This window comes from Mandrillus leucophaeus, unplaced genomic scaffold, assembly GCF_000951045.1.
Source record: "Mandrillus leucophaeus isolate KB7577 unplaced genomic scaffold, Mleu.le_1.0 Scaffold188, whole genome shotgun sequence".
NCBI lineage: Eukaryota > Metazoa > Chordata > Mammalia > Primates > Cercopithecidae > Mandrillus > Mandrillus leucophaeus.
Window position 1 is genome coordinate 3,815,769 of NW_012101898.1, and position 27,784 is coordinate 3,843,552.

The following is a 27,784-nucleotide window of genomic DNA, read 5'->3' on the forward strand; positions in this document are numbered from 1 at the left end:
GAGGGAACTGAGGGATCCATTAACTGAGCCCTCACAGTTACTGGTGGGCCTGGGGTTAAAACAAAATAGCAGATTGGCTTCAGAATGTGTGTTCTTAAACACACTTCAGGATTCTGTCACGACAAATTTTAATCTTTCCAAATTTGAACACCTAAGCAGATAATGGATGTGCAAGTGCTTGGAAAAATTTTAACTGCTATACAAATATCAGTTATTCTTATCTGATTATCTAATTGCATAGCCACATGGTCTGATAATAATAAAACCTTCCATGGGATTTTTTTGGTCTTGAAAATCTTATTGCAGGACTGTCCCACACATCATTTATGTTTTCGTTCAACAACCTGCAAGCTTTCATCTTACAAACAAGACATACATGGCACAGTTCATTAAAATGGCCTGTATGCAATAAAACAGCAACAACAACAAAACTAGTATCAGAGCAAATAGACGAGAAGCTAAAATCTTTTGGCACTTAGAGACAGTTCTCTGTTTCCTCAGTCTGAAATTCTTTTTTCCATCAACCTCAAAACTCATTCTCCAACTTAAACTTCTGCTTGAAAGTCACCTCCTGATATTTTAATAGAAAATATTAAGTAAGAATAAAGGAAACAGACGGTAGAATTTATACACAAAAGGGTTATTGGAGATTACAAAATCAATGAGAAAAATTGTTGATTATTTCTAAAATTACTGAACTGATTTAAATAGGTTCAAAGCACTTTGATCAGACTTAACTCTCTGCAGAGTAAAAATATTCTGTTTAAATTTCACTACTAATGATTTCATTTGTAGCAGCAGTTTCGCCTTTATGGGATCCGGAAGAACCTGCCCATTTACAAACGTACTTAGAATAAGAGGTAGCTACTGGTGATAAAGTGGTTGTTTTTTCCTGATCTTCATTAGTAACTTATTAAGCTCATTTGGAGGAGTTTCTCTGAGGAGGTCCCCTAAAAATAGTGGGTCAGCGCATCTACCATTCCAAAAATCAACTGAGAGAAAAAGCCCAAGGGGCTCATTATGCAAGAAAGCTTCAGAGTTGATGCAGTTGTTCTATGGGCAGGTATGTTTTTAAATTTCATTCCTAAGCCTCTGTCTCCAGAACATCTATTTCGTCTGGTCGGTTGCTTTCAATGTGTAATGCTTTATGTGAAAATGAAAACGTTAATGATCCTAGGAATCTAGAAGTACCCATTCAGTTTTTAAACTGATTTAGACTTAACCAATGTCCTTGGCTTAATTAGTATGCTTTTCCAAGTTTGACTACTGTGGATGGATACGTATCGGGTTGGTGACAGTAAGTCACTCACCTTCTTTTCCTTTTTTTAAAATTTTATTTTACTGGGATACATGTGCAGAATGTGCAGGTTTGTTACATAGGTATACATGTGCCATGGTGGTTTGCTGCACCCATCAACCTGTCATCTAGATTTTAGCCCTGCATGCTTTAGGTATTTGTCCTGATGTTCTCCCTCCCATTCCCTCCCAGCCTCCAACGGGCCCCAGTGTGTGATGTTCCCCTCCCTGTGTCCATGTGCTCTCAATGTTCAACTCCCACTTATGAGTGAGAACATGCAGTGTTTGGTTTTCTGTTCCTGTGTTAGTTTGCTGAGAATGATGGTTTCCAGCTTCATCCATGCAAAGGACATGAACTCATTCTTTTTTATGGCTGCAAGGTCACTCGATTTCTTTACAATGGTGTAAAATGGAAGACATGAGCAAACTGACATTTATCATAAAAATAACTCTCAAATATAAAACTTTAGTTTGGAATGTATACCCAAAGAATTTTATCATGAGTGAGACTGCACATGATATTGTAATCACAGAAGTGTACTTTTCCTCACTCACTCCAATTCCCTACTATACCTTACCAAGTTTTGTCTTTAGATTATTTGCCATTAAAAATTAATGTAGCACATAGAGAAGAAAAACATTATATATTTCTTCATAAATCGTCTAAAGAGGATCTGATATATTCGTATTTCTCACTATCAATACTTGTGAAAAGAAATAAAACATTAATAGAAATCGGTTTCGAAGAAAATAAAATGAAAAAGTGAAACTCAGAAAACACTGCGGTTTGTGAATGGGAACACAGGAGTTGAAAGAATCAGTCTTTGATTTCCCACACATCACACATTTCCCCCCGTGATCTGCATGCCTTGCTGGTGGATTTCCTTCAGGTCTCTGACTCAATGTCTTCTTACAATAGAGGATTTCCTGGCTTTCTATCATTCTTTATTCTAGTGGTTCTCAAAACCCTTGGTCTCTTAACCCTCAAAATTACAGAGGACTCCAAAGAACTTTATTTTATCTGGGTTATATATGATGCTAGTCACTCAAAATGTTTCCAACAGAAGAATACGCAGCACACATTCCCAGACCTGTCAGGGACATGACATTGTTACATGCCACGTAGTCTCTGGAAATCTTCAACAACATTCGTGTGAGAAAAAGCATGGGAAAGCAAGTATCTCTTAGTATTATTATGAAAAGGTTTTGACTTTAAAAGTCCCCAACAGGGGCCACGAAGACCCTGGAATTCCCAAGTATACTTTGAGAAAAGGTGCTCTACTCCACTGTTGACCTGGCTTTGTCCTTCCGCAAAGCCATTATGGATCTGGCCCCTCAGTATTGAAAAGGTTGATTTTGGCCTTTTCTGACTAGAATGCAAATGCCACAAGGACAGAGGCCCTTTGTTCCTGCCATTAATAAGTGGCTAATATATACATTTAACAAAATAAATGACTGGAACATCCACCTGTGCCTACAGTGATATAATAAAAACCCAGTACATTAAGAGTTGGGTGCATCAGTTACTATTCAAGTGCCTTAGTGTTTGATCAGTATCAGTATTCATTTTTCTCTTTCTTCTTCTTCTTTTTTTTTTTAGACAGAGTCTGGCTCTATTGCCCGAGCTGGAATGCAGTGAGGCAATCTCGGCTCACTGCAACCTCCACTTCCCAGGTTCAAGCGATTCTCCTGCCTCAGCCTCCCAAGTAGCTGGGATTACATGCATGCCCCACCATGCCCGGCTAATTTTCTGTAGAGACAGGGTTTCGCCATGTTGGCCAGGCTGGTCTCGAACTATTGACCTCAAGTGATCTGCCCACCTTGGCCTCCCAAAATGCTGGGATTGCAGGCATGAACCACTGTGCCTGGCCAGTACTCAAATGTTTTAACTTTTGGGGGAATCCCTCAATACATTTTCATAATGTGTTACCGGGAGAGTTCTCTCCTTCCACTGCTTATTCTAAGGCTTTCTCACTGGGGCTGGCAGCCTCTTTGCTTTTTCTCATACCGATGACAGCTCTGAAACTGTCCTCACCGTAGCTTTCATCTAATCTTCAAATTTGTGTTTTGGGAATCTACAATGCCTTGACAATTTCACGACCAGGAAATTCCCACCAGGTTCTACACACATTGTGCTCGATCCCAGAAGATCCTGATAACTCAAGTGTGAATGGGGTCTTTAATGAGAAATCTGCATTGTTTTCTCTTATTAAGCATATGGTTAAAGAGCTCTTCTTACTTGATGCCTTTGCCTATTCCTTAAATTCTTAGGTTTTCCTCTCAGCTGGTGACCTTGTTAGAGAAGGTATAACATGCTTCTGAAACATCTACATGGTAGAAGGAAATCTAACAAAAAGAAATCAGGCGGGGCACAGTGGCTCATGCATGTAATTCCAGCCACTTGGGAGGCTGAGGCAGGAGAATCACTCGAACCCAGGAGACAGAGGTTGCAGTGAGATGAGATTGCACTACTGCACTCCAGCCTGGTAATAGAGCAGGACTCCATCCAAAATAAAAAGGCCGGGCGTGGTGCCTCAAGCCTGTAATCCCAGCACTTTGGGAGGCCGAGGGGGCGGGTCACGAGGTCAGGAGATCGAGACCATTCTGGCTAACAGGGTGAAACCCCATCTCTACTAAAAATACAAAAAGAAATTAGCCAGGCATGGTGGTGGGCTCCTGTAGTCCCAGCTACTTGGGAGGCTGAGGCAGGAGAACAGCGTGAACCAGGGAAGCCGAGCTCGCAGTGAGCCGAGATCGTGCCACTGCACTCCAGCCTGGGTGACAGAGCAAGACTCTGTCTCAAAAAAAAAAAAAAAAAAGAAAAAGAAAAAGAAATTAAACACCAGCTGAGAAACAGATAGAAATACTTTCTGGAAGGGAGGATAGTTACAGTTTCCTGAAGGATTTTATTATTTCCCGTGGGCCACCTATGTGTTTTCCCTCAGCTTTTGCCCTCACCTTCCATTTTTGCCACTGCTAACCTCCCATTACTTTCATACACCCAAGGTAGGGGGGAAAGTAAGTGTAAGTGAATTTCAAAAGGAATGGTAGCATCAGCCAACTTTAGACCTGGATACCATGACAAACTTCTGGAAAGAACAGTCTTATTTGTATTTTAAAAACTTGGACCTCCCAGCACTTTGGGAGGCTGAGGCGTGCAGATCACTGGAGGTCAGGAGCTCAACACCAGCCTGACTAACATGGTGAAACTCCATCTCTACTAAAAATACAAAAATTAGCCAGGTGTAGTGGGGCACGCCTGTAATCCCAGCTACTTGGGAGGCTGAGGCAGGAGAACCGCTTGAACCTAGGAGGCAGAGGTTACAGTGAGCTGAGATTGCGCCATTGCACTCCAGCCTGGGCAACAAAAGCAAAACTCCGTCTCAAAAATAAATAAATAAGCAAACAAACAAACCTGGACCAAAAAGTATATGATAAAGTGATTTCATCGGGAATGAACAATTAGGATAGCTCAACTGACTCAAACAGACACATTTTCAGGCTGTGGGGTCTCCAAGGCCGGGTGACAGTCCTTGGGCACCTCTGGGGTGAGGGAGGTTTTCTATCCTGTTGGGTCTATCGGAGGACCTGGTTTCCACTATAATAGAAAGCAAAACAAAGAAAACAGCCCCTTTTCACTGACCATGACTTTCATTTCTTCAGCCAATTTGATGAATGGCTTTATCATTTTGGTTATTATAATTTTCATGAAAAATTTACTCTCCTAAGACGTCTTCTGCATCTTTTGGTGTTATGCTTACAGGAATTATGAAAACATTCACTTCACAAGGATGCCTCTCTCACCTTGATTATTATTATTACATGAGAACATAGGGAATTAGGTTTTGTAGCCTTTAAATAACCTGATCTCTCAAACATCTCTTGTGAATTAAGTATATTCACAGTAATTAAAATAAAATGATAAGACTGTAAGTCAACATTGAATAATATATTCACCTCTGTTAAACTATATATGATTATTGTATTTTAATTCCACCTGCTTAGAATGGTAACATATATGATTGATTCCTGAGTTTTAAAAATATATTCAGATTTGAGAACTTAGAATAACATGTACCTTTTAACCATAACACTCAGAATATAGTAGCTCTGAAGATTTTCTTCCTACTGAATAATGGAATTTTCTAAAATATGACAGAACTTCAATTCACTAATATGCTACAGAAAAAATAATTACTGTTGCAAAACACAATACTTAAACAAATTAACAATCTGTGGTTAAACATACAAGTTCTTTTTTTCCAGGTTGTCCTTTCTATTTCTTATTTTGACTGACAACATTTTTGTGAATTACTAGCTAAGATATAATCACCCTTATTTCCGAGTTTGTATCTAACAGGATGCACAGATTAAATTAAGTACTTGGTCCTAGGCAATTCAAGTCACATTATTCATTATGTAGAAAGCTAATGGCCCCAAGCTTCTGTTGGTAAATTATTTTTTGTTGTTTTGTTTTGTTCCACTGAAGCAACAGCAATCTCTGAAGCAATTCTCCTAGTGACTCAGAGACACTTATTTGTTAAAATTGAAATTATACAGCCAGTAGTCACAAAAAAGAGGCAGGGTGGCAAAGGTTGTGCACACAGTTTACCAAGTGTTTCAGATAGCACTGTTGAAAATACACAAAGTGTTGGAAAACATTGGTAACTGTATGACCCAATAAAATCAGCACAGCAGAGCAGTTACTGCTTGCCTTGAGGTCAAGAAGATGCATACTATGATTCAGATTTTATTTTAATCAGACCTTTGAAAGACAAATAGCAAAAAGCTTTAAATAAAACAAATTAAGAACTATGCGCTTATGGGGTGAGACTGCTTTCCATTTTAGAACTTTTCCAGACTGAGTTGAGACAGTATTTAGCCTTGTTTTAGTCCCTTTTGAGTGAGGATTAAGAGACTGGTTCTCAAGGGCAGGGTGCCAGGTCCAATTTAGCATTAGCTGGTTCATAGCTAATGAATCCATTGATTGAATAATCACTGACTGCCAGAATCTGATGGGCTTTTCCTAATTAGATGAAATCTGTCAATGTGCCACTGCATATCTATTTGCTATGTTTCTATATGGGAGAGATAAATACGGTATACGGTCGTTCCACCATCAAGGAGGATGCTGTGCTGCCAAGTGCCGTACACTCATTCTCTGCTAGTCCTCCGCATAGACAAGGATGTCTCGCAGCTTGGCTTCTGGTTGGGTTTGGCCAATGGGAGGCAGGAGAAGGAGATTGGAGGCAGGAGGAAAAAGAGATTATATCATTGATTCCCTCCTTGCTGCCAGACTCTGCCGGGGCTAGTTCCTCGATTTCCCTTAGGGTCTAAGGGTGGTAAGGGCGTCTGTCTTCTACTGACTGAATACCACAACATGCACTCTTTGTTCCCTTAATCTTGCCCACCTCTTCATAAATAGTCCCTGAATTAAATTCTGTTCCGTTAAACTCTTTTGAATAGAATCTATATCTCATCTGGAACCTCACTAATACAGATAAACATAGAGCAATGTAGATTTTTATTCTATGATCCTCTGAACACTTAAAATTAGCAATACTCATCCCCAAAATGATAGTTATCTACCTAATACGTTAAAATGATTTTCCTAAATTTTACTCAGTTACTTCAGTTTCAAGGTGACTCAGAAGATGTTAAGGGCAAATGGTTCTTAAGAATAATAATATTCTTTATGTGACTACGGTTCAGAATCCTTTGGCATACAACTTTTGAATGATACTTTTTCCACCTGCTTTTTTGTTTTGTTTCTTTTCCTTTCATCAAAGCAGGATACAGGAGCTTTCAAAAGAAATTATCAACTAAAACCCTAAGAGTCTTCAATAAGATAATTCAGTACATGACAATATAAACTGACTAATCTTTCTGAAAAATAAATATTTGGTGGTTACCAAATATATTTGGAAAGACCATATTGGAGCATTTACTTTCCCTATTATAAACCATTTGTAGGTAATTTTTGAATACATATTGCAGGCCAACTAAAGTGAAAGCTAAAACATTTTCTTTCCATTTTCCTTGTGTGTAAGTTTCTCAACTAAGAGAGCTCAGTGCTATTATTTGACTTACAGAAAAAAAATCATCTATCTGCTCTATCTCTTCTGACATTGATCTTTGACTATTTTACTTTATATTACTTAATCTCTGCATTACTTTTATCATGTCCATCTTACTAGTTTCTTGCTATTTATTTAGCTCTGTTAAGGTTTTCCCCAAATAAGTACAACATTATTTTGTTTTCTGTTTTTAATAATGAAGTTAAGATGTCCTCTGAATGTGTTTTTTTCCCCACACTTCTGTTTTCACTAAAAAATGTTCCTGTTTTATTTGCTTGGTAAATACTATGCAATTTTCTTTATTATTTCCATTTGATACAGTAAATATCCAGAAGTATTTTTCTTAGTTTTAATACTATTTCATTTTGCTTACAATTTTATTATTTACTTTTAATGTTGGTAGATTTTTATCCAAGAATATGGCCCTCCATACTTCTTAACTTTTATAATTGCCTTTATCTTCCAGTAGCTGGTCAATTTTTATACATTTTCCTTGGACATATGTAACAAACATATACTATCATGCAATAAATAAAACCTCTAAAATTTATTTAATCCATGATTTTCTTAATTTGTTATTTCAACATTTTGTGGCTTTGCCTTCTAGCATTCTGTCTGATTCATGAGACGTGCATTCAAATGTTCACAATAATATTTTTAATTAATTTCTTCTATTTTTAGTAATACTTATTTTAATATTCACACACTGTGCTGTTTAGTGCACACACGTTTATTAGATTTGAGTACGAGTTTAACACATCTTTATAAGTTAAGACAGCTCAGTACATAACTCCCATCTTTGGCCCTGCTAAGTGATTCTGTACTAAATTCCAATTTATCTCACGTGACTCTTCCAATCCCACTCTTTGCACTGGTTATATTTGCCGGCAATACTTTGACTATTCCTTTAATTTCAACACTTATTTCATTAAATGTTATGAATAACTCATAACTACTTTACCTTTGTTTACTGCAAATTTGAACTTTAATTCTTTTCAGAGGAGAATTTAGAATGCTTACATGCAGCATTAGATTGATACACCTAAATTATCCCTTGTATTTTAATTTGTTTACTTTTTATTTAACTCATTCATTACTTTATTTTCTGTACTTTCCATTTATTAAATGTTACTCCTCCTAAACTCATAATCAAATATATTTTTATGTAAAAAATGAGATTTCCACTCTCATCTCCCCCTTCCCCAACAAGGCAAACTACTCTGTTGCTGCTCTCCTTACTCGCTAATAAGATGAGTGTATGTGTTTCAAATATTCATTAAATGTGTTCTAACTAGAGCTGTCCCTACAACAATGAGTGAAAAGAGGTAACTACACATTTTTCAATACAAAATACAGAGAAGAAGGATAATACCAACCAATCTTTTCTTACGAATTGTATTAAGAGGATGCATACGAGTATAAATAAATCTGTGTATGCACAACAATGTTATCCTAAGAGTAATGGTATTACAAAGATTATAGAGAAAATGAGCTAATCTGTAAATTAAATGGTTTTCAAGATCAGTTTGTCATCTTATCCTTATGTCTTCCTTTTGCATGACAAAGCTTAGTGGGTATTGGAGGAAATTTTATTTTTTAAATTAAGGAATAAAATGCTTCACTGATTTTTTATGTATTACCAGGATAACACCTATTTTAATGAAGAAATTTTTAGCCTTTTGTGGAATTTTATTAAGATAGGTAAAAAGAATTTTATGATTTATTTAAAGAAGGTTCATTTCAACTCCTAAGACGCAACCATTCTGGTTGAAAAATATGTCATTAAGTGGAGAGAAAGTGATCTTTAAATATTCTATGGAATTAATATAGCAATGCAAGATGGTTAAATACAGAAATGTAAGAATTTATTGCATAGTACCTTAGCATAGTACTAAATAGATAATACTAAGAGTACACAATTTTTTTTTCCTATTTTGTCATATAATTGCTGCTTTTTATGATTTCTACCAACAGTGATGTGTATGAGTAAAACATTGACAGGTAATTTTTTTTTTTTTTTGCCATGGAGTCTCCTTCTGTTGCCCAGGATGGAGTGCAGTGGCGCAATCTCGGCTCAGTGCAACCTCTGCCTCCTGGGTTCAAGTGATTCTCCTACCTCAGCCTCTCGAGTAGCAGGGACTATAGGCATGCTCCACCACACCTGGCTAGTTTTTTTGTAGTTTTAGTTTTAATAGAGACAGGATGTCACCATATTGGCCACGCTGGTCTCAAACTCTTGACCTCATGATCTGCCCACCTTTTGGTTTCCCAAAGTGCTGGGATTACAGGCATAATCCCAGGCACCGCGCCCAGCCAACATTGACAGTTAATTTTAAGGCAGACATTGTGTTGACTACAAAATATACGATGAGTTCATAAAATGCAGTACTGTAGATACTGAAAAGGATATCAGACAACAGTGAGAATCATCAGTATGTCAGTAATTAGTGCGAAAACTAGATGCCAACTACTGACTTAAAAGAGTTTATACTCTAATGTGAACTGAGGTGGGATAATGTAAGAAGGGAATAGACGAGACGGAGTGAAATGGATAAAACAAGCATAAAAATATCCTGTAATCCTCATTTGATATGGCTCATAACAGTAATGATATTAGAAATAACGACATAATACTCCTATATTTCAACTGTCTTCAAGCATAACTGCTAGGTGACTTACTTTCACCTGTAGAATAATCCTGTGGGTCAAGTATTCCTGATTCCTGTAGTGACCTAATACAGGAGTCCACCAGCTCGAGACCTGTTGTAAGCTCATCTTCGATATCTTTTTGACCATCTGAAATAAAATATTTTAAAGTGATGAACAAACACTTGGTATATTATTCTTTAAGATTTAGGTTATCATTTAATCATGGAAAATATCCTAATCAAATATATTACCTCTATGAAGTTTTCATTAGCTATTCCATCATAATTTTTGGTCAACCAGCATTAAAGCCAAGGTCAGCAATTTCATGTACCCTTGAAGAGCCATAGTTACTACAGAATTGAAAGACGTAACTTCTAATAAATTGTGAGCTGTCGTAACAACTTCATCTAATTTTTACTATCGGGATGTTTTCCTATTACTTTTCTAAGTCTCATTCTAAAGTTCATAAGAAAAGTCATCAGTAGAGATATGTGTAGAAGTGTAAGTGTTCATCAATAAGATAGACGTTACCTTGTGACTGCCAATGAAACTGCTCTTCTGCTGAACTGTAAAAAAAGAATACAGAGATATAATGCATTGATTAGAAAAGAAGAAAACCCTAAAATCTAAGACACAAAGGCACATTAGGGTTAAGCAACAGTGTCTCCGTGGCATTTCCTTTCATTTCTTACTGTGAAAAGGGATTCCACTTTTATACAGTTTTAATTTTAATCCATTTGCTGTACATTCCTTTTGATTCACAAGTATTAGCATGTTTTAAATGGACATTGTTCAGTAATTATCAGAAGAGCTCATTTTTTACAAAGCCCAACCTGTTAGACTCATTCTTTACAATAGTCTATATAGATGCAGTTTTACTCAATTTTAGCTATTTTGGAATAGGATCATGTAGACTTTGTAAGGTAGCCTAACATGGAAATAACTATCTCTTTTCTTATTAGAGAGAAGAAATAAATCTTTGCCTCCATTTAGCCATATCACATTAAAATTTCCATTTAGCTGATTATTAAGAGTTTAATTTAAAAATTATAACACTTTACCACCAACTAAATACACATTTCCAAAAGTCTCAATAATACATCTTATAAAATGACCCAGACGGAAAGGTTTTTCCATATACATATGCCAAAGATACTGTATAGAGTGGCTCTATATAGGTAACAGAGATTTATTTTGAAGGATTAAATACAAAATAAATAGTTTCTAAATACGAGCAACTCTTCCATTGTGTATGCAAACACTTCCTACATGCCCCTTTTATATGTAAATAATTGGTGAGAAATCTACATGTTAATTCCTGAAAGGCATCGTTTTGAGAATGATTTTGTACACTTATTTCATGATATTTTACTCTGTTCAAGCAGCTTCTATGAATAGCTCATTAGTTTCACAAAAGCATGTGGATTGTAGACCTTTTGTCTGTACCTTAGAGGTGGGTTCTGAATACATTTACGGAGAAAAAGGGAATTCTGGATATAAATCAGTGTTCAGAAAAGCCATGACTGGCATAAATGAAAACAAGAGTAGTCCATTAAGAGACATGTGACTATTACAGGGTATCTTGCCCCTGAGTCAATCCATACTAGGAAACTGGACAATGGTTTCATAATGATGAGAGCTGTAGACAATATTGATACCTGAAATGATAATATTTCAAATTCAGTCCAATGCAACTCTTTCTTGCATCAAAAAGATGTGGCATTATATAATACTAACATCTGACTACAAAGTTTAGCCCTTAAAATAGAAACGTAATCCCAAAATCATTTTAAAAATGATTTTAAAAATTATAAAAACATTTAAAAAATTATGGGACAGGTTCACTTAGTAAGTGGAATTTAATATAAAGTAGTCCCATCTTATTATTCAAGAATCACCAATTCAAAAATCAGAACAGTAGTTATCCTGGTTATTTTAATCCTCTAAGTCTATGGATCGTTACTTTTCAAGAATGTGAATACCAAAATACTAGTGTTTAAAGATCAGTCCCATTGGTCATTTGCAGAAGCTAGACTAGAACTCAGGCATATGGGTTCTGAGTAATTCCGAATGCTTACTTGTGTCAGAATCACCTGTCGCACTTTTTAAGTATATGTATTTTGTGGCCCAACCATAGACCTACAAGATGAAAAAGTCTATGGATTAGGCTGGGAGCCTGCATTGCATAACAAGCTTCTGTGACGATCCTTGCGTACTTCTAACTTTGAAAAATACTAGATATTATTTTCATTAATCATCCATTATTAATTCAGGGCTCCCCACAACTTCATTCTTCTATATTTTAAAGCTGGACAAATTCTCAAGGTGGTATAACATACAGATAGAAAACACTTCCATATTGATAGTGGGTTGAACAGAGGGCCCCCCTCTCTCAAAATATATGTCCTCATCAAAACCCTAAGACCTGTGAATGGTAACATATTTGGGAAAAGTGTTTTTGCAGGTGTAATTAAGTTAATAATCTTCAGATGAGGTCATCCTGGATCATCTAGGCGGGCCCTAAATCCAATCACAGATGTGCTTTTAAGAGATAGAAGAGAGACAAAAACGGAGAAGGGCAGGCCATGTGAAAACGGGGGCAGAGACTGGAGTGATGCAGGCACAAGTCAAGGAATGCCTGAAGTCATCAGAACTTGAAAGAGGTAGGGAAGGAAACTCCCCTGGAGTCTTTGCAGGAAACCCAGCCCTGCTGACACTTTGATTTTGAACTTTTGGTCTCCAAAACCAGGAGAGAATAAATTTCTATTGTTTTAAGTCACTCGGTTGTGGTAATTTGTTATGACAGTGCCAGGAAACAGATCCAACAAAAAAGTTCTCGTGTTATGTCCTCCAGGATTTGCTGCTATCTCTATACTAGTACTTTCCTTCACCAGTACAGCTATTTACTAAGTGGTTCCTGTATACCAAGGTCCAGTTAATTCACAACAATCACAACAGATGTAGAATGGGGAATAACAGATGTAGTAATGTTGAAAAACTTGGCCAAACAGCTCCTAAGGATCCCAGCAGGGATTTAAACTGATGTGTGAACTAAACTCAAATTCTTTTTTTAAAACCTTTATTTCCATGATACATGTGAAGGTTTGTTACATAGGTAAACTCATGTCACGGGAGTTTGTTGTACAGATTTCATCACCCAGGAATTAAGCCCAGAACCCAATAGTTATCTCTTCTGCTTCTCCACCTCCTCCCACCCTCCACCCTCAAATAGACCCCAGTGTCAGTTGTTTCCTTCTTTGTGTTCATAATTTCTCATCATTTAGCTCCCACTTGTAAGTGAGAACATGCAGTCTTTGGTTTTCTGTCTCTGCATTAGTTTGCTAAGGATAATGGCCTCCAGCTCCGTCCATATTCCTGCAAAGGACATGATCTCATTCTTTTTTATGGCTGCATAGTATTCCATGGTGTATATGTATCATGTCTTCTTTAATCAACCTATCATTGATGGGCATTTAGGTTGATTCCATGTCTTTGCTATTGTAAATAGTGCTGCAATGAACATTTGTGTGCATGTGTGTCTTTATGGTCGAAAAATTAATATTCCTCTGTAATGGGATTGTTGGGTTCAATGGTAGTTCTGCTTTTAGCTCTTTGAGGAATCATCATACTGCTTTCTACAACGGTTGCACTAATTTGTATTCCCACCAACAGTGTGTAAGTGTTCACTTCTCTCCTTAACCTCTCTAGCATCTATTATTTTTTGACTTTTTAGTAACAGCCACTCTTTCAAAATCAAAAGTCATGGAGGGGCTAGGCATGGTGCCTCTTGCCTCTAACCCTGGCTCATGTTTATAATCCCAGTGATTTGGGAGGGTGAAGCAGGGGGATGGTTTGAGGTCAGGAGTTCCAGACTAGCCTGGGCAACATAGCAAGACCTCATCTCTACAAAATCTTTTTTAAAATTAGCAAGGCATGTTGGCACGTGCCTCTATTTCTAGCTAATTGGGAGGTCAACATGGGAAGATTCTTTGAGTCCAGGAGTTTGAGGCTGCAGTGAGCTGAGGTTGCACCACTGTCCCTCATCACCCCAACCTAGGCAACAGAGTAAGACCCCTGCCTCTAAAAAATTTAAAAATAATTTTAAAAAATTTGTGCAAGGAAACATGCTTAGGTTGCCACCCATTTTAGGTGACATGAGTGAGGGTGTCAATGGAAGTAATTCCCAGTGCTCAGTAAAGTTCAGCACTCCTCTCATTGTAGGTATTTTGAGGAACACACTCTGCTCAGCTCCCTTGAACATGGATGGGGTCGCAAAAGCCTATGAGAGGAAGTGACAAGTGCCACTTTATGCCCAAGCACAGACGAATAAGCATGAGGTCTTCACGCTTTCTCTCTCTCTTAAGCCCTGTGTTGAGATGCATGCCTGAGTATGTGGAATGGAGACCTCTGCCAACCGAGAACACAGAGCACCAGTGAGAAATAAACCATTGTTGTGTTAAAACTCTGTAATTAGAGGGCTGTTTGATCCCAAAGAATAAATGTCACACTGAACAATACAAAAAGGTGAATTCCTAAGGCATTTCTTGCTCTTGCTCTTCAATTTCTGCAGTGCAGAGTTGGAAGAAAATGTCCAGGGTAACCCTAGTACAAATAAGGTGGTGCCGATTTTATGTACAGGTGTTGATTTTATGTTTAGGACTACACATCATGCTATTATTTATTTTTCTGTTCATCTCTTTCAAATGTGTTTCAATTTTATGATGCAACAGAAAAAAGAAGAAACTCTTTTTATTATAATTTAAAAAATATAATTGGAAATGAATATAAAATTGTCTAAAACACAGGCAACTTCCTTTTGGGCAGACAAAAGGCATTAATCACTTCAATGGTTTCCCTGGTTTCTTTGGCACAGTTAAAATGCATTAAAAGTATGACTGATCATAGAGAATGGAAGTCTCAAGAGAAAGCTGGTTTGGATTTTATTTCCTTTAAGTGCACACTTTAATCTCTTAGCTAGGAGATTGTATGCAATTGCCTATTTATGTATTTGATTCCTTGTTTTAAAAATTGCTCTAAGGTAGATGCTTTCTAAAAAGCAAACAAACTACTTATTTATTCAATAAAGATGGATTATGCTTGGCTCTCAGACATTCTCATATCAGGTGTCTAGGAATCACCTGTGGTAAATTTTCTCTCAATTATATAATTCAATTTAATATAATAGAAAAGTCATTTTTGAAGGTGTTATAACTTAAATGCACGTTCAATTTCAGGAAATAAAGTTTGCTTTTACTGTTGAAATGCTATTTTATGAAATAGAAATCACCTCTGAAGAAATAAATGTAAAACCAACTATAGACATAATTTTGATCAGTCCATATGTGTTTGAATACACCTAAATATAAGATCCAGAACCTACTAACTGTGAGAAAAACATGTATTTAAGACAAAGACAACACCATAAATAACACTTAGCCTTTAAATACATAAAGACATCAGTGATGCTAGGAAAGAAATTTTGAAACAATACATTAAAAGCAAAAATCCTAATAGCTAATATTTATACAGGTCTCATTTGGCAGCAGACAACAGTCTAACTGATTGATAGTTAATCCTCATATTAAAACTTTTGAGAGAGGTAATATTTTCCCATTTTAGAGACAATAAAACCAAGGTAAAAAGATGGAGGTTCCTCAGTCAGTTAGTAGTGGAGGCATGGTTATGACCTTGGTTTTCTGGTTCCAGAGTCTATAGAAATGTGTGACCCACTATTCCAGTCATACATTTGGCTACATCAAAAATAAAATCTTATGTGGCTAAAAAACTCCTACCAGAAACCAAGTTGTAAAACAAGCCATATCCTGGGAGAAAATATTTGCAAGGCATATAACTTACAAAGGCTTACTTTCCAGAATATATAATGAACTCCAATGAATCAATAAGATAGAGATTTAAAAATCAAATAGAAGAGAGGTCATCAGACATGTATAATAGCTGATGTATAGCCAAAAAAAAAAAAAAAAAAAAAAGTATGGCCACTGAACACATTAAAAGTATTTGAGGGATAAATATTAAACAAAGATACCTCCTCACACACCATAAACTGTCCAAAAATTTGAAAGTCTGACAACATTAAGTGTTGGGGAAGAAATGCGGAAATAACTCATACATTGTAGGAGGGAGACTAAATTAGTGAAACACACAGGTGACTTGTGGGATAGTACCTGGTACATGTAATACCTAATGTAATACCTAATCACCCAGGAATATTGCTTCTATGTAGAGACTCCAGGAAAATATCTGCACCTTTGCCCAGGAGACTTGTACAAGATTGTTCATGCCTACATTGTTGTAATAGCAAGACAATGGAAACCCAGCCTATGTGTTCCAGCAATAGAAAAATAGACAAATATAATAATATGATTACATATCATACATGAGGGGTCTTCAAAAAGTTTATGGAAAATGCATATTATGAAAAATTTATGTGTAGATTTCAAAAATTTGTGGCACCCAAATAAACTGATATTACCTGGTTATAACATGTCTGAACATGATCTAATTTGACACACTAACGAGGGTAAGACATCAGTCTGAAAAGAGCTCTTGTGGGCCAGGTGTGGTAGCTCATGCCTGTAATCCCAGCACTTTGGGAGGCCAAGGCAGGCGGATCACCTGAGGGTGGGAGTTCAAGACCAGCTTTACCATCATGGAGAAACCCCGTCTCTACTAAAAATACAAAAGTAGCTGGGTGTGGTGGCACATGCCTGTAATCCCAGCTACTTGAGAGACTGAGGCAGGAGAATCGCTTGAACTTAGGAGGTAAAGGTTTCGGTGAGCCAAGATCAGGCCATTGCACTCCAGCATGGGCAACAAGAGTAAAACTCCGTCTCAAAAAATAAAAAAAGAAAGAAAGAAAAGAGCTCTTATTAGAGCAACATGAATTCTGCTAAAATTGAAGCAAGAATAAATATCAAATTTACAGGAAGCTTGGTTGAAGAATGGCAAAATCACTGATGCCTTACAAAAACTTTATGGGAATAAAGCCACCAAAGAAATCAGCATTTTACAAATGGAAACTTGTTTTAAGAAGGGACAAGATGATGACGAAGATGAAGCTTGCAATGGCAGACCATCCACATCAATTTGTAAGGTGCAGGGTCGGGCCTGGTTAGTACTTGGATATTGGGAGAAATAGAGTTCCATTTTTCCACAAACTTTTTGAAATCCCCTCATATGATATACGTATGGAATAAATACTATTTGGCAGGTAAACTAAATTAGTCAGATGCATATGTAGTTCTTAAAAAGAAAATACAGAGAAAAAAATGGAAGTTGTCAATAAGATATGTAATGCAGGATCCCACTTATGTGATTTTTAGAAACACTGAATAAACAATATTGTTTATAAATATACACATTAATATATACGCACGTGCCTCTCTCTATATCTCTGTCTATCTACATCTATCTATATATCTATATATATATTTGAGGGATATCAATATATCTATATATATTCATATATATAGATAGATATAGATATATATAGAGAGAGAGAAAGAAAAAATAAAAATATATGAACTGAAAAGGTATCAAATTCAAGATGGTGGTGGTGGCTCTACAGGGGTCAGGAGGGTGAAGAAAATTGAGTCTAAGGAAAGATAACTTTCCTCTCTCTTTTTATCTCCAACGTTTTATTTATGAAAAAATGACAAAATGACCTGAAATTATTATGACAAAATGTTAACATTATTTTAAAAATATCTTTGATACTTGGAAGAGAAAAAATTCCCCACGATTCCTGCACTTAGAAATACGCTTAGTTAAATGCTTAGATAAACCCCCATGATTGCAACCTTTATAATATTCTTATCACTGTTAGAATCACTCCCAGTTTAAACTCAAATGATGCCAAACAACTCTGAAATACATAATTACAAATAATAATGGCATCAACTGTTTAGAGATATATTAACTTCTTTTTCCATTTCATATGTGAGACAAATGACAGTGTCATTTTTACAATGTTTTAAGTTTGATTTAGTTTGAACATTTCAAGTAAGCAACCAATAACTTTCAAGTTCAGAGGGCATGAAACAGGAAGCACCCTGTTGTAAACCCAAAGATAACCTTTGAGCTCCTTGAGAAGTGATTTCCACCTCATCATTCCAACATCATAGCCTTAGTAACTATCTGCAGGCCATTTCTAATAAAAATATATATATGAAAGTTCAAAGCATTTTCTTAATGCCAGGAAAAGACACAAAGCAAACCATTACTAGAGATATTCCATCTGTTATGAACCTGCTCCAATATACTTTTATTGTCGTTTTCAACTTTTTGATGCCTAAAGCATCAATCTCTACATTGTATCATGTGGTGTATTATTGCTTACAATATCTTTCAAAATGAAATAAAGGTACAGAACTATGCGTTTTTTTGTTAGTCTGCTTTTGAGTTAAGCAACGTACCTAAAACATAAGCCATAGAAACTACTGGGAAATAAATTGCTTCAAAACTGATCTTTGGCCGGGAGTGGTGGCTCATGCCTGTAATCCCAGCACTTTGGGAGGCCGAGGTGGGCGAATCACAAGGTCAGGAGTTTGAGATCAGCCTGGCCAACATAGTGAAACCCCATCTCTGCTAAAAATACAAAAAATTAGCTGGGCGTGGTGTCGGGCGCCTGTAATCCCAGCTACTCGGGAGGCTGAGGCAGGAGAATCACTTGAACTGGGGAGGTGGAGGTTGCGGTGAGCTGAGATCGTGCCACTGCACTCCAGCCTGGGTGACAGTGTAAGACTTTGTCTCAAAAACAAAAACTAAAACAAAAACAAAAAAAACCTGACATTTCATTCTAATCTATAGGAAAAAAGATCTTTATATTGATGGTGTCCGTATGACTTGACCTTGTATTTGGACAGCAAAACATTTTTAATATATAGTTTTGCATGCAGCACCTCACAAGAATAGCCATGGATTGCAAAACAAAATGCCCGTAGTCAAAAGCCGCAAGTACTGTGAAAATGTAACATATTTAGTTAAAAATGGGGAGGAGTGGTCCCCCACTGAGCTTGGCTCTAGGCTGCTGTTGCCCTTATCCATTAGCACACTATGTCCAGAATCACTGGTTTGGGTTGCTGAATAACACCACTCTCCGCAGAACGTTTTGTGGAACTGATTTCCCTTTGGTCGGCTGCCTGTGGTCTCTACACTTGTTTGTGATATAATCCCAAATGAATGTCCTAATATCTCTGTCAGCAATTAGAATGTCTTTTTTCTTTCTTAGATTGTACATCTTCTTTTTGCTTTAACTATTGCCATCAAAAACACAACTTGACGGCTATTATGAACATTTTTACAGGCTACAATGGATAGCTACAGAATCTCAAAACCTGGTATATCTTGACGAAGTATGGAACTGCTTCCTCTTTTATGAGATTGTTACCCAGTGTCATGCCTACGTGAATTCTGACCCCACCTTAAATCTGCTTATCTTTAGGAAACTAGACCCCTGAGGTCAGAAGCTCCCCCTTCTGACCAAACTGGCTAAGACTGGTGGGAACCAATACAGCAGCTCATCTGACCTCTGAAGAACCTCTAACTCCATTATAATCTGATTTCCATGCTAAATGATGCTCCCACTAGCACAATGACCGTTGGCAATCACCATGACAACAACTAGAAGAAACCATAAAAGGACAAAAGGAAAGTGGCACCTCCAGTTCTGAGAACCTCCTCCAGTTCTGTCCCTTCCCAGAAAAGACATGAATGTTCTTCCCCTTGCTTTTCACGCCTAGCCCCTTCATTCAAGATACCCTACGTCTGTGACTTTCCAGCTGTCACCCCAGTCACACACCTACTTCTTGATTTCATGGCCACTGAATAAAGCTTGCTCTGCTTGATCCTTACTTTTGGTTTTGCATATTGGCTTTGAGGCACCAAACAGGAAAACACCCCACTTTGAGGGGGACTGGCTTTGTTGGTTAACATGTTGTTAAAATGGCTTTTATGGCTTATTGACTATGGCTTACTCTAATCTATTTCATCACTTGGAGCACACTGTGGTCCACTGGGGGAGGGCCAAAATGGGGCCAATATGGGGAAACGGGAAGAGTGGACATTAAAAAAATACCCAGGCATGGTGGTGTCTGCATCTAAGCAGCCAGACACAATGAGTTCCAGAGAAAAGGGTAACACAGTCACCACAAACTCTTGGTGAGTGCTCACTGTGGCTCTGAGGATCAGAAAGAGAGGTGTCGTGCCAGCTGTCTATGACTTTGCAGACTGGTAGGTGCACGGGTAGGTAAACACACAGAACTGGGGGTTTGCTGCCTAACGGGATATGATCAAGACGCTTCTGCCTTACACTCTCTAAGTCTCTGTTTCCTCATTTGTAAAATAGGGATATCACTAGAATTTTCCCCATAGTGATCTTACAAAAGTTAAGAGTATAAAATACAAAAAAATCCATAGAACATTTCCAGGAACACAGGATGCAGGACGGCCCCCCGCTTTACCCACCCTCCAAAAGTTAAGCTACCATTATCACATAGAGAAGAACAGAGGCCTGTGAGCGAATTCACAGAATTGAAAGACGAACGTAAGCCAAGCATATGGCATTCAACTTGTCTATACCTGGGGACCAATAAATACGATCAAAAATGTAAGTTACAGGCTCTGCAGAATTTATATTGTCTACCTTTTTTTCCCCCACACTGAAATGGAGAAGAGACAAAGCAGTCTGTGATGTATAAAGAAAGATGACTTGCTTTAAAGCCGTAAGTTTTTAAATCAGTGCTGCTCAGGATGCCTTTCCTGGCAACTGCTACTGTTCTGGCCATAGTAAAAGCCATCAAGACTGTTTGCTATTTTCAAGACCACAGGAGAAAATAAATCAGAACTAAATTGCCACTATTAATTTCTTTTTAGTTTGAGGCAGGGGAAATTCATATTCTTAAGCTAATTTTGTTGGCACTGGTGACTGACAATTGTCCAAGCAACTGACACTGCAACGTGGTAATAGCTTCCACGCCATGGCCTGGACACACACGACTCCTGTGCTTATCACAGAGTATCACAGCACTGTCCCGTCTGCGGGCCAGCCAGCTAGAGCCAAACCAGGGAGAATTCACATAAATTCTGTTTTGTTTTAATTTCTTCAAAATAAATATTCTAGTTTCTAACAGCCACAAAGAATTAGCCAGAGGCTCAGTCACCCTAAATGTTCTGTCTACACACAAGCCAAGCTGTCACTGTGGGAAAGAAATGCATTCATATTTTTCTTCTTCAAATTCTTTCATAGCTTCAAAGTTGATTGTACTTACATTACAACAGACAGATTATGCGTAAAATTCAGTATCAGAAGCAGCAACAAAGGGTGCATTATAGAGTAGAAAATTCTCACACTGTAGCTCCTTCTATAGTATTCTGGGAAGCTTCTCAGGCATGGGGCTAGGTATTATTTTTCAAATGCTCCTAACAGTACATGAGAAATTTACAGTAAAGTAACATTTCCAAACACCAACTATGTTAGAAAATAATGTATCACAGTATCTTTGCCAGTGGGCATTCCATAAATTGGAATGTAGTAAGTTGAAATTCCGGTTGACCAGGGGTACTGTTCACCAGTTGACTGTTAGGTCTCCTAATACAGTGTTTTGAAGCGCTTTCAAACCATCCAACTGAACAGTTGGTGTCGTTTGTGTGCTTGGTGTATACTGCGGCATTCTATATGCTGCAATGATGCTTCTGTTTTGGGGACATTATACCTCACAGTCAGATGCTGATTAACTCGAACACTTCACTCTCTGATCCTCAGAGTGAAGAGGGAGCTCACTGCGTCTTTCAGGTGGATGATCCACAACTGAGATTTCTGCAGGAGGAGAGTACTTAGTTTGTTTGCTGATGGAAGTGGCATGTGTATCAAGGTTCCCAGACCTTTCAAGTTTCAGTCTTTTGCATTCAATGTATTTTTGTTCCCAGAATAATCCCTGTTGTCAGATCATCTCAGTTAAGGCAGCTCCTTAATTTTGGAGACCTTTCTGAGCAAACAGACGGGGTCAAGCTTACGTTTTCCTGGCTTCCTGTGATCCTGTGTGTGATATTATGTGCAGGAGTGTGTGAATGTGTGTTGTTGCATACATGTGTGAACTCATTCTGTTCCTCTAAAATGCACTGGTGTGCTCATAGCTTTTCTTTCCTCTGTTGTTGCTTCCTACATATGTCATCTAGTATAGGTATATCAAACCCTGAATATTGGATTTGACTGCATTTGCTATGATTTTATTAATATAAGCAAAGCTAACACCTCTTAGACATGTAATGAAAATACATGTGAATAACCATTGCTGATTTCACAAGAAAGAAAAAAATAATATTTTTTTTTGTTTTTTTTTTTTGAGGATCAACAGAAGATTGGTAAATATAAGTTTCAATCTTAGTGCCTTTATGGAGCTGAAACCGTGTAATAGTCAGGTATAACATTTTTTTTGTGGTGTTACAGATCTATACTTCCTTAAGAGCAATAGTGGCCTTTTGACCACCTGAGGCATCTGAAACCATCTGAACATTTCGTTAAAAGGTTTAGTGGATGCACAAATGTTCATTAGAGTTCTATTCGTAATTCTCAAAAACTACAAATAACAAATGTTCTACAAGTGAACGGTCACACACACCGATATATCCACACCAAGGAAATGTATGTGTAACATGCAACAACTCTCAAAGGAATTGTACTGAGTGAAAAAGAGGAATAACATTCTTGAAATACAAAATGTGGATCTGGAGAACAGATTAATGGTTGCCAGGGCATAGGGACGGAGAAGGGGGTGTGTGGGTACAAAGGGGTAGCATGGGGAAGCCTTGCAGTCATGGAATAGTTTTAAATCTTGATTGTGGCATGGTTACATACAGCCACTGACATGATAAAACTGCATGGAACTAAACACGCATACACGCACATACACACATACACACATCAGTGCATATAAAACTGGGGAAATCTGTTGGTTGTAGCAATGTTGATTCTGGTTGTCATACTGTACTACTTATGCAAGATGTGACTATTGGAGGGACTAGGTGAAGTTAGAAGAGACGTGTATGTGTGTGTGTGTGTGTGTGTGTGTGTGTGTGTGGCATGTCATAAAAATCTATAGTTATTTCAAAATAAAAAAGCAAAAAAAAAAAAATTAGAGGAATGTGGTTTTATACCACTGTGTTTTCTTTCCCCAGACTGGTTCTTTTATGTGGAATTTGCTACATAATTATTTCCACGTAATAATTAAACTAGAATTTTTGTAAAAACCATTGGGACTAGTGAAGTAACAAGGAAGAAAAGAAGGAAGGAAGATGGAATAAAGTAAGAAAAGAGAAAAAAGAAACCATTGTTGACTTCTGATTATCCCTTTGTTCTTCCTTCTTCTGCCAGGGCTCAGGTGACCCTGCCCTGGACTCATCTCTGCTTTGTTCTGTGAACATAATACACCAATCATACTGCCCACTGCCAATCAGAGACAAGAAATTGTGCTGCTACTGAAGGAAAACTCATCCATTATATGTAAGATTCCCTGCTCATCAGGATCCTGTATTCGCTTCCATTGCCATATGTTCTCAGGGAAAATTAAAAATGATATTTCGGCTTTCAATACGGGAGCAGAGTACATGTCTTAATGCGTACTACGTGAGTTCAGGAGACCTCACACAATATACTTCATTGGCTCTCTGGAAGCATATTTACTATGATTTGCAGGGTAACTACTGCAGCGCCAGTCTGCTTCCACTCCCCTATCCTAATGCCTGGAAAGGGGTCTCCTTGATTGATTATGTGTCTGTTGCCTTCCATATTTATTGTTGTGAAAAAAAATTACACATTAAAAAATTACTTTGTTTCCAGCATTTAGCATGGATACTTGAAATGGGAAAGATGGAGCAGCCTCCCCATCTTCTCCAGGTACACAGCAGCTGCATGTGTCCTGAAATTCTCCTTTCAAGAAAGAATGAGGATTTGAATGAGAGGTCTGACGAAACAACCACACTGCCAGTCGAATGTATAAAATCACTTTAAAAGCCATGAATTGAAATTCCTACTAATGTTCTTAGCATATTTAAAGCATATCTTTAATCATTCTTGAGATTCTTTACATCCATCTATCCATTTTCCATTGGAAATGTCCCTTGAAATCTACTCCCCTTAACTGCCTTGGTTGGGGATTTTTATCATCTCTTGCCTGGTGCTATAAAGAGCTCTGTGCCTGGGTGGTATGAATAACTTCTCATTGACAAAGATTCTCTCCTTGACCAAATGTTCGTTGGGCGATTCTGAGCTCTCTGACTTCCATGATCTTCCCTAGGGAGTGCAGTTCTAGCAACAACCTTGCTAAGTCAGTTTCACCCATCCTCCATGTCTGATCAGGTTCTTACACCTGCATCAGCCTCCAGGTGATGTTGGATCCCCTCAGCTTGCCTTTAGCAAAAATCCTGTTAGGTCAGGTTAGCCAGAATCCTTCTTGCCCCTGATGTTTCCTCTCAGTAATTTTCTGTCCATTGACCCCCACCCTCCTCCTCGGTGACAAATTCCCACTTTTCCATGTTGTATTTGACGTTGAGCCTAATCCCTCTCCTCCACTATCAAACCCCACTGTTGTAGCCCCCCTTGAAAAACACAAGTCATCCTTCCCATTCTTTATCAAGTATCATTGAATACTTTTTTATTGCCACCATCACAGCTTCCTTACTGCTCAAGAGAAATGTGAAGGAAGTCATATCTTATCCATAGCCTGAGTCTACACATATGTACTCAGATAACATTATGAGGGCTGGCTTCATGGGCCTGAGATCTGTGCAGTTGCACACAGTGCCACACTCAGAAGGCCCCATGCTTGGCTTAATGCTCTGCTATTGCCCTCTTAAAACTCTGGACAACTCTATCTTTGAGCTTATGTTTTGCAAGTGAAATCTGACAGGTCAATGGAGCATGTGCAGAATGAAGGAGATATGCACAATCCACATTCCTCTGTTCCTTGCTGCCTCGTTCACATAGAGCATTTGCAATGCCCTGATGGACTCATGATGTGTTGTGGGAGTTGAGTGAGACTCAAGCCAGTACAAGGTAAATGTGTTACGTTTATGGCAGAGTAAGCAGGAGTGCTGTCAGCTCCAAAAGACCACGCTTTCCCTTCAAGCCAGAACTTACTTTGAATGAAGAAGGCAATGACCTTCTGAAATACACGAACAATTGAGGAGCCCTGTCATCTCCTTTCTTACTCAGGTCAGCCAATCAGTTAAGTTGAAAATGATAACTTGGAAAGGAAAAGTCAGGGCCATTCATAGTTCCATCTGCTTTCATTCATTTCTAGCTCACCAGTAAGAGAATGTTGGTGGAATATGTGCATATTAAGAAATGAAAGAAACACAGTTGAGGCGGTTTTGCACAGTGTTTCTCCTGTTGCAGTAAGAACAAGCACACAGAAATGCATGAGCTACGAAATATGAACTGTAAAAGTTCAGTGATTCTGCAAACAAGTTAAATGCTCTTATATTTGCGTTTAAATCTGGAATAGCACAATACACAGATAAATAGTAAAATCTGTGCTAACAACTTAAAATTTTAAGTTTTCTTTACTTATAATTATACTAAATAGTATGTAAAAAGCAATATTTATCATTATACTAAATAGTATGTAAAAAACAACACTATGACAAGTTGAGAGCAAGACAGTGGAAGAAAGCATTTTCCCATATGCTTTTTTTTTTTTTGAGACAGTCTCACTCTGCTGCCCAGGCTGAAGTGCAGTGGTGCCATTTCGGCTCACTGCAACCTTTGCCTCCCGAGTGCAAGTGATTTTCCTGCATCAGCCTCCAGAGCAGCTGGGACTACAGGCATGCACTGCCATGCCCAGCTATTTTTTTTTTTTTTGTATTTTTATTAGAGATGAGGTTTGACCATGTTGGCTAGACTGGTCTTGGACTCCTGACCTCAAGTGATCCACCTGCCTCAGCCTCTCAAACTGCTGAGATTACAGGTATGAGCCACTATGCTCAGCCCCCATCTGCTTTTTGAACAACAGATCCCAAATTTGCATTTTGCATTGGGCATTGTGAAATATGTGAACATGACTGACCTCAAATGGCCACTGTGGTGATTCAATAATAAGGTACATGAAGGTCCCAGGCACAAATAGGACATCAAGACATCCTCCCCTGCCTCTCCCAGACTTCATTCTACCCCACTGTCTCTCTCATTCTTCATGCCTGCAGTCTTTCTGCTCCCATCAATTATCTCCACTGTCAGTGAAATCCACATCCTTGTATTAGCCTGTTTTCATGCTGCTGATAAAGACATACTCAAGACTGGGAGGAAAAAGAGCTTTAACTAGACTCACAGTTCCACATGGCTGAGGAGGTCTCAGAATCATGAGGGGAGGTGAAAGGTACTTCTTAACATGGTGACAGCAGGAGAAAATGGGAAAGAAGCAAAAGCAGGAACCCCTGATAAACCCATCAGTTCTCACGAGACTCACTCACCACCACGAGAACAGCATGAAAAACACCACCCCCATGATTCAATTACCTCTCCTGGGTCCCTCCTACAACACGTGGGAATTCTGGAAGACACAATTCAAGTTGAGATTTGGTGGAGACACAGCCAAACCATATCAATCCTAGAGACAAAATCTGACCATCAGCAATCCCCGGTTCAAAAGCCTTCAGTGGTTGTCCATCACCTATGAGATCAAGTCCCAGCTCCTTGGAAAGCATGTTCCAACTGTGAAGACCTCCGTGACCTAACTTGAGGACTCCGTCTCAGCCACCTGCCTTAGATGAGGCCAACTGAGTGAAGCTTTGTATCCTCTGAGACTCCACAGTAGCTTTATCCCTTATCAAAACAGGCTAGGATTCTTTGTCTTTCAGCATTTGTCTTTCTGGACTGGGAGCTCCTTGAGAACAGAGACTAAACAACATTCTTCCTTTTTTGTTGCATTGGGAAGCTCTGTTCCTGGTACTCACAAAACAGGTGTTCACAAATGGAGGTCACCACAGTTAGTAAAGTGCAGGACTTCTTCTTAATATTCTAAGTGTGCTCTGCATTTACTTCGTTGAATCTTGCCTTTAGAATTGTACCGTCACAAAAAGGGACTACAACACTTTTATTCAACTTTCATCATAAAGCATCACTGGAAGAAGTGAGCAATCTACCGAGTGAATATTTTGATTTGTATAACCTCATTCGGAAGGAGAACATTCACGAATCAGTTCCTGAGCTACAGTCATGCTCCTTTGTCCTCATCCTGTATATTAATATTAAATGCTTTAAGAACACATCATGGCAAATCCTTTTACGAAAACAATGAAACTTTAACTTCTATTTTTATATCCCTAAATTTACATATGGTCTTCCCCCCCACTCCCTCTAAACGTAGGATATACCTTGATTTAAGAGAAAGCTACAGGGACTAACTTATTCCTCTGTAGGGAAGGGGATGGGGGTGGTGTTTACATATACAAGGAAAATCCACCCTTTTCAAGTGCTACTGCATGTGATGGCACTTCAGAGTCATCTTTATGCTTTTTAGCTGTTAAACTCCATCTATCCTATAAACTTGAGTAAACTAATTTCCTTTTCCCTAATTAAGCCCAATGCCATATTTCATTCACTCAAGCTTTCTATTAAATGAAACATTATTTTCACTTATAAATGTTCCATGATGTGTTCCTAGTGGCTTCTAATTGGGGACAATTATAAAAAGATAAATCAGAACTCATCAGCAGCAGCTGTCATGAGCATGTCCCTGTTCTGCCTC

General features: G+C 38.1%; 1 protein-coding gene across 1 annotated transcript in view; it reads right to left on the reverse strand.

Annotated features, from left to right (window-relative positions):
* CTNND2 (catenin (cadherin-associated protein), delta 2) overlaps positions 1-27,784 on the reverse strand; it is a 1,004,786-nt gene that overhangs the window by 477,212 nt on the left and 499,790 nt on the right. The window contains exons 4-5 of the mRNA XM_011978063.1: positions 10,554-10,588; positions 10,053-10,169 (exon numbers count right to left, since the gene is read on the reverse strand). Of these exons, the coding sequence (XP_011833453.1) occupies positions 10,053-10,169; positions 10,554-10,588 (152 nt within the window). The remainder of the gene's footprint in view (positions 1-10,052; positions 10,170-10,553; positions 10,589-27,784) is intronic.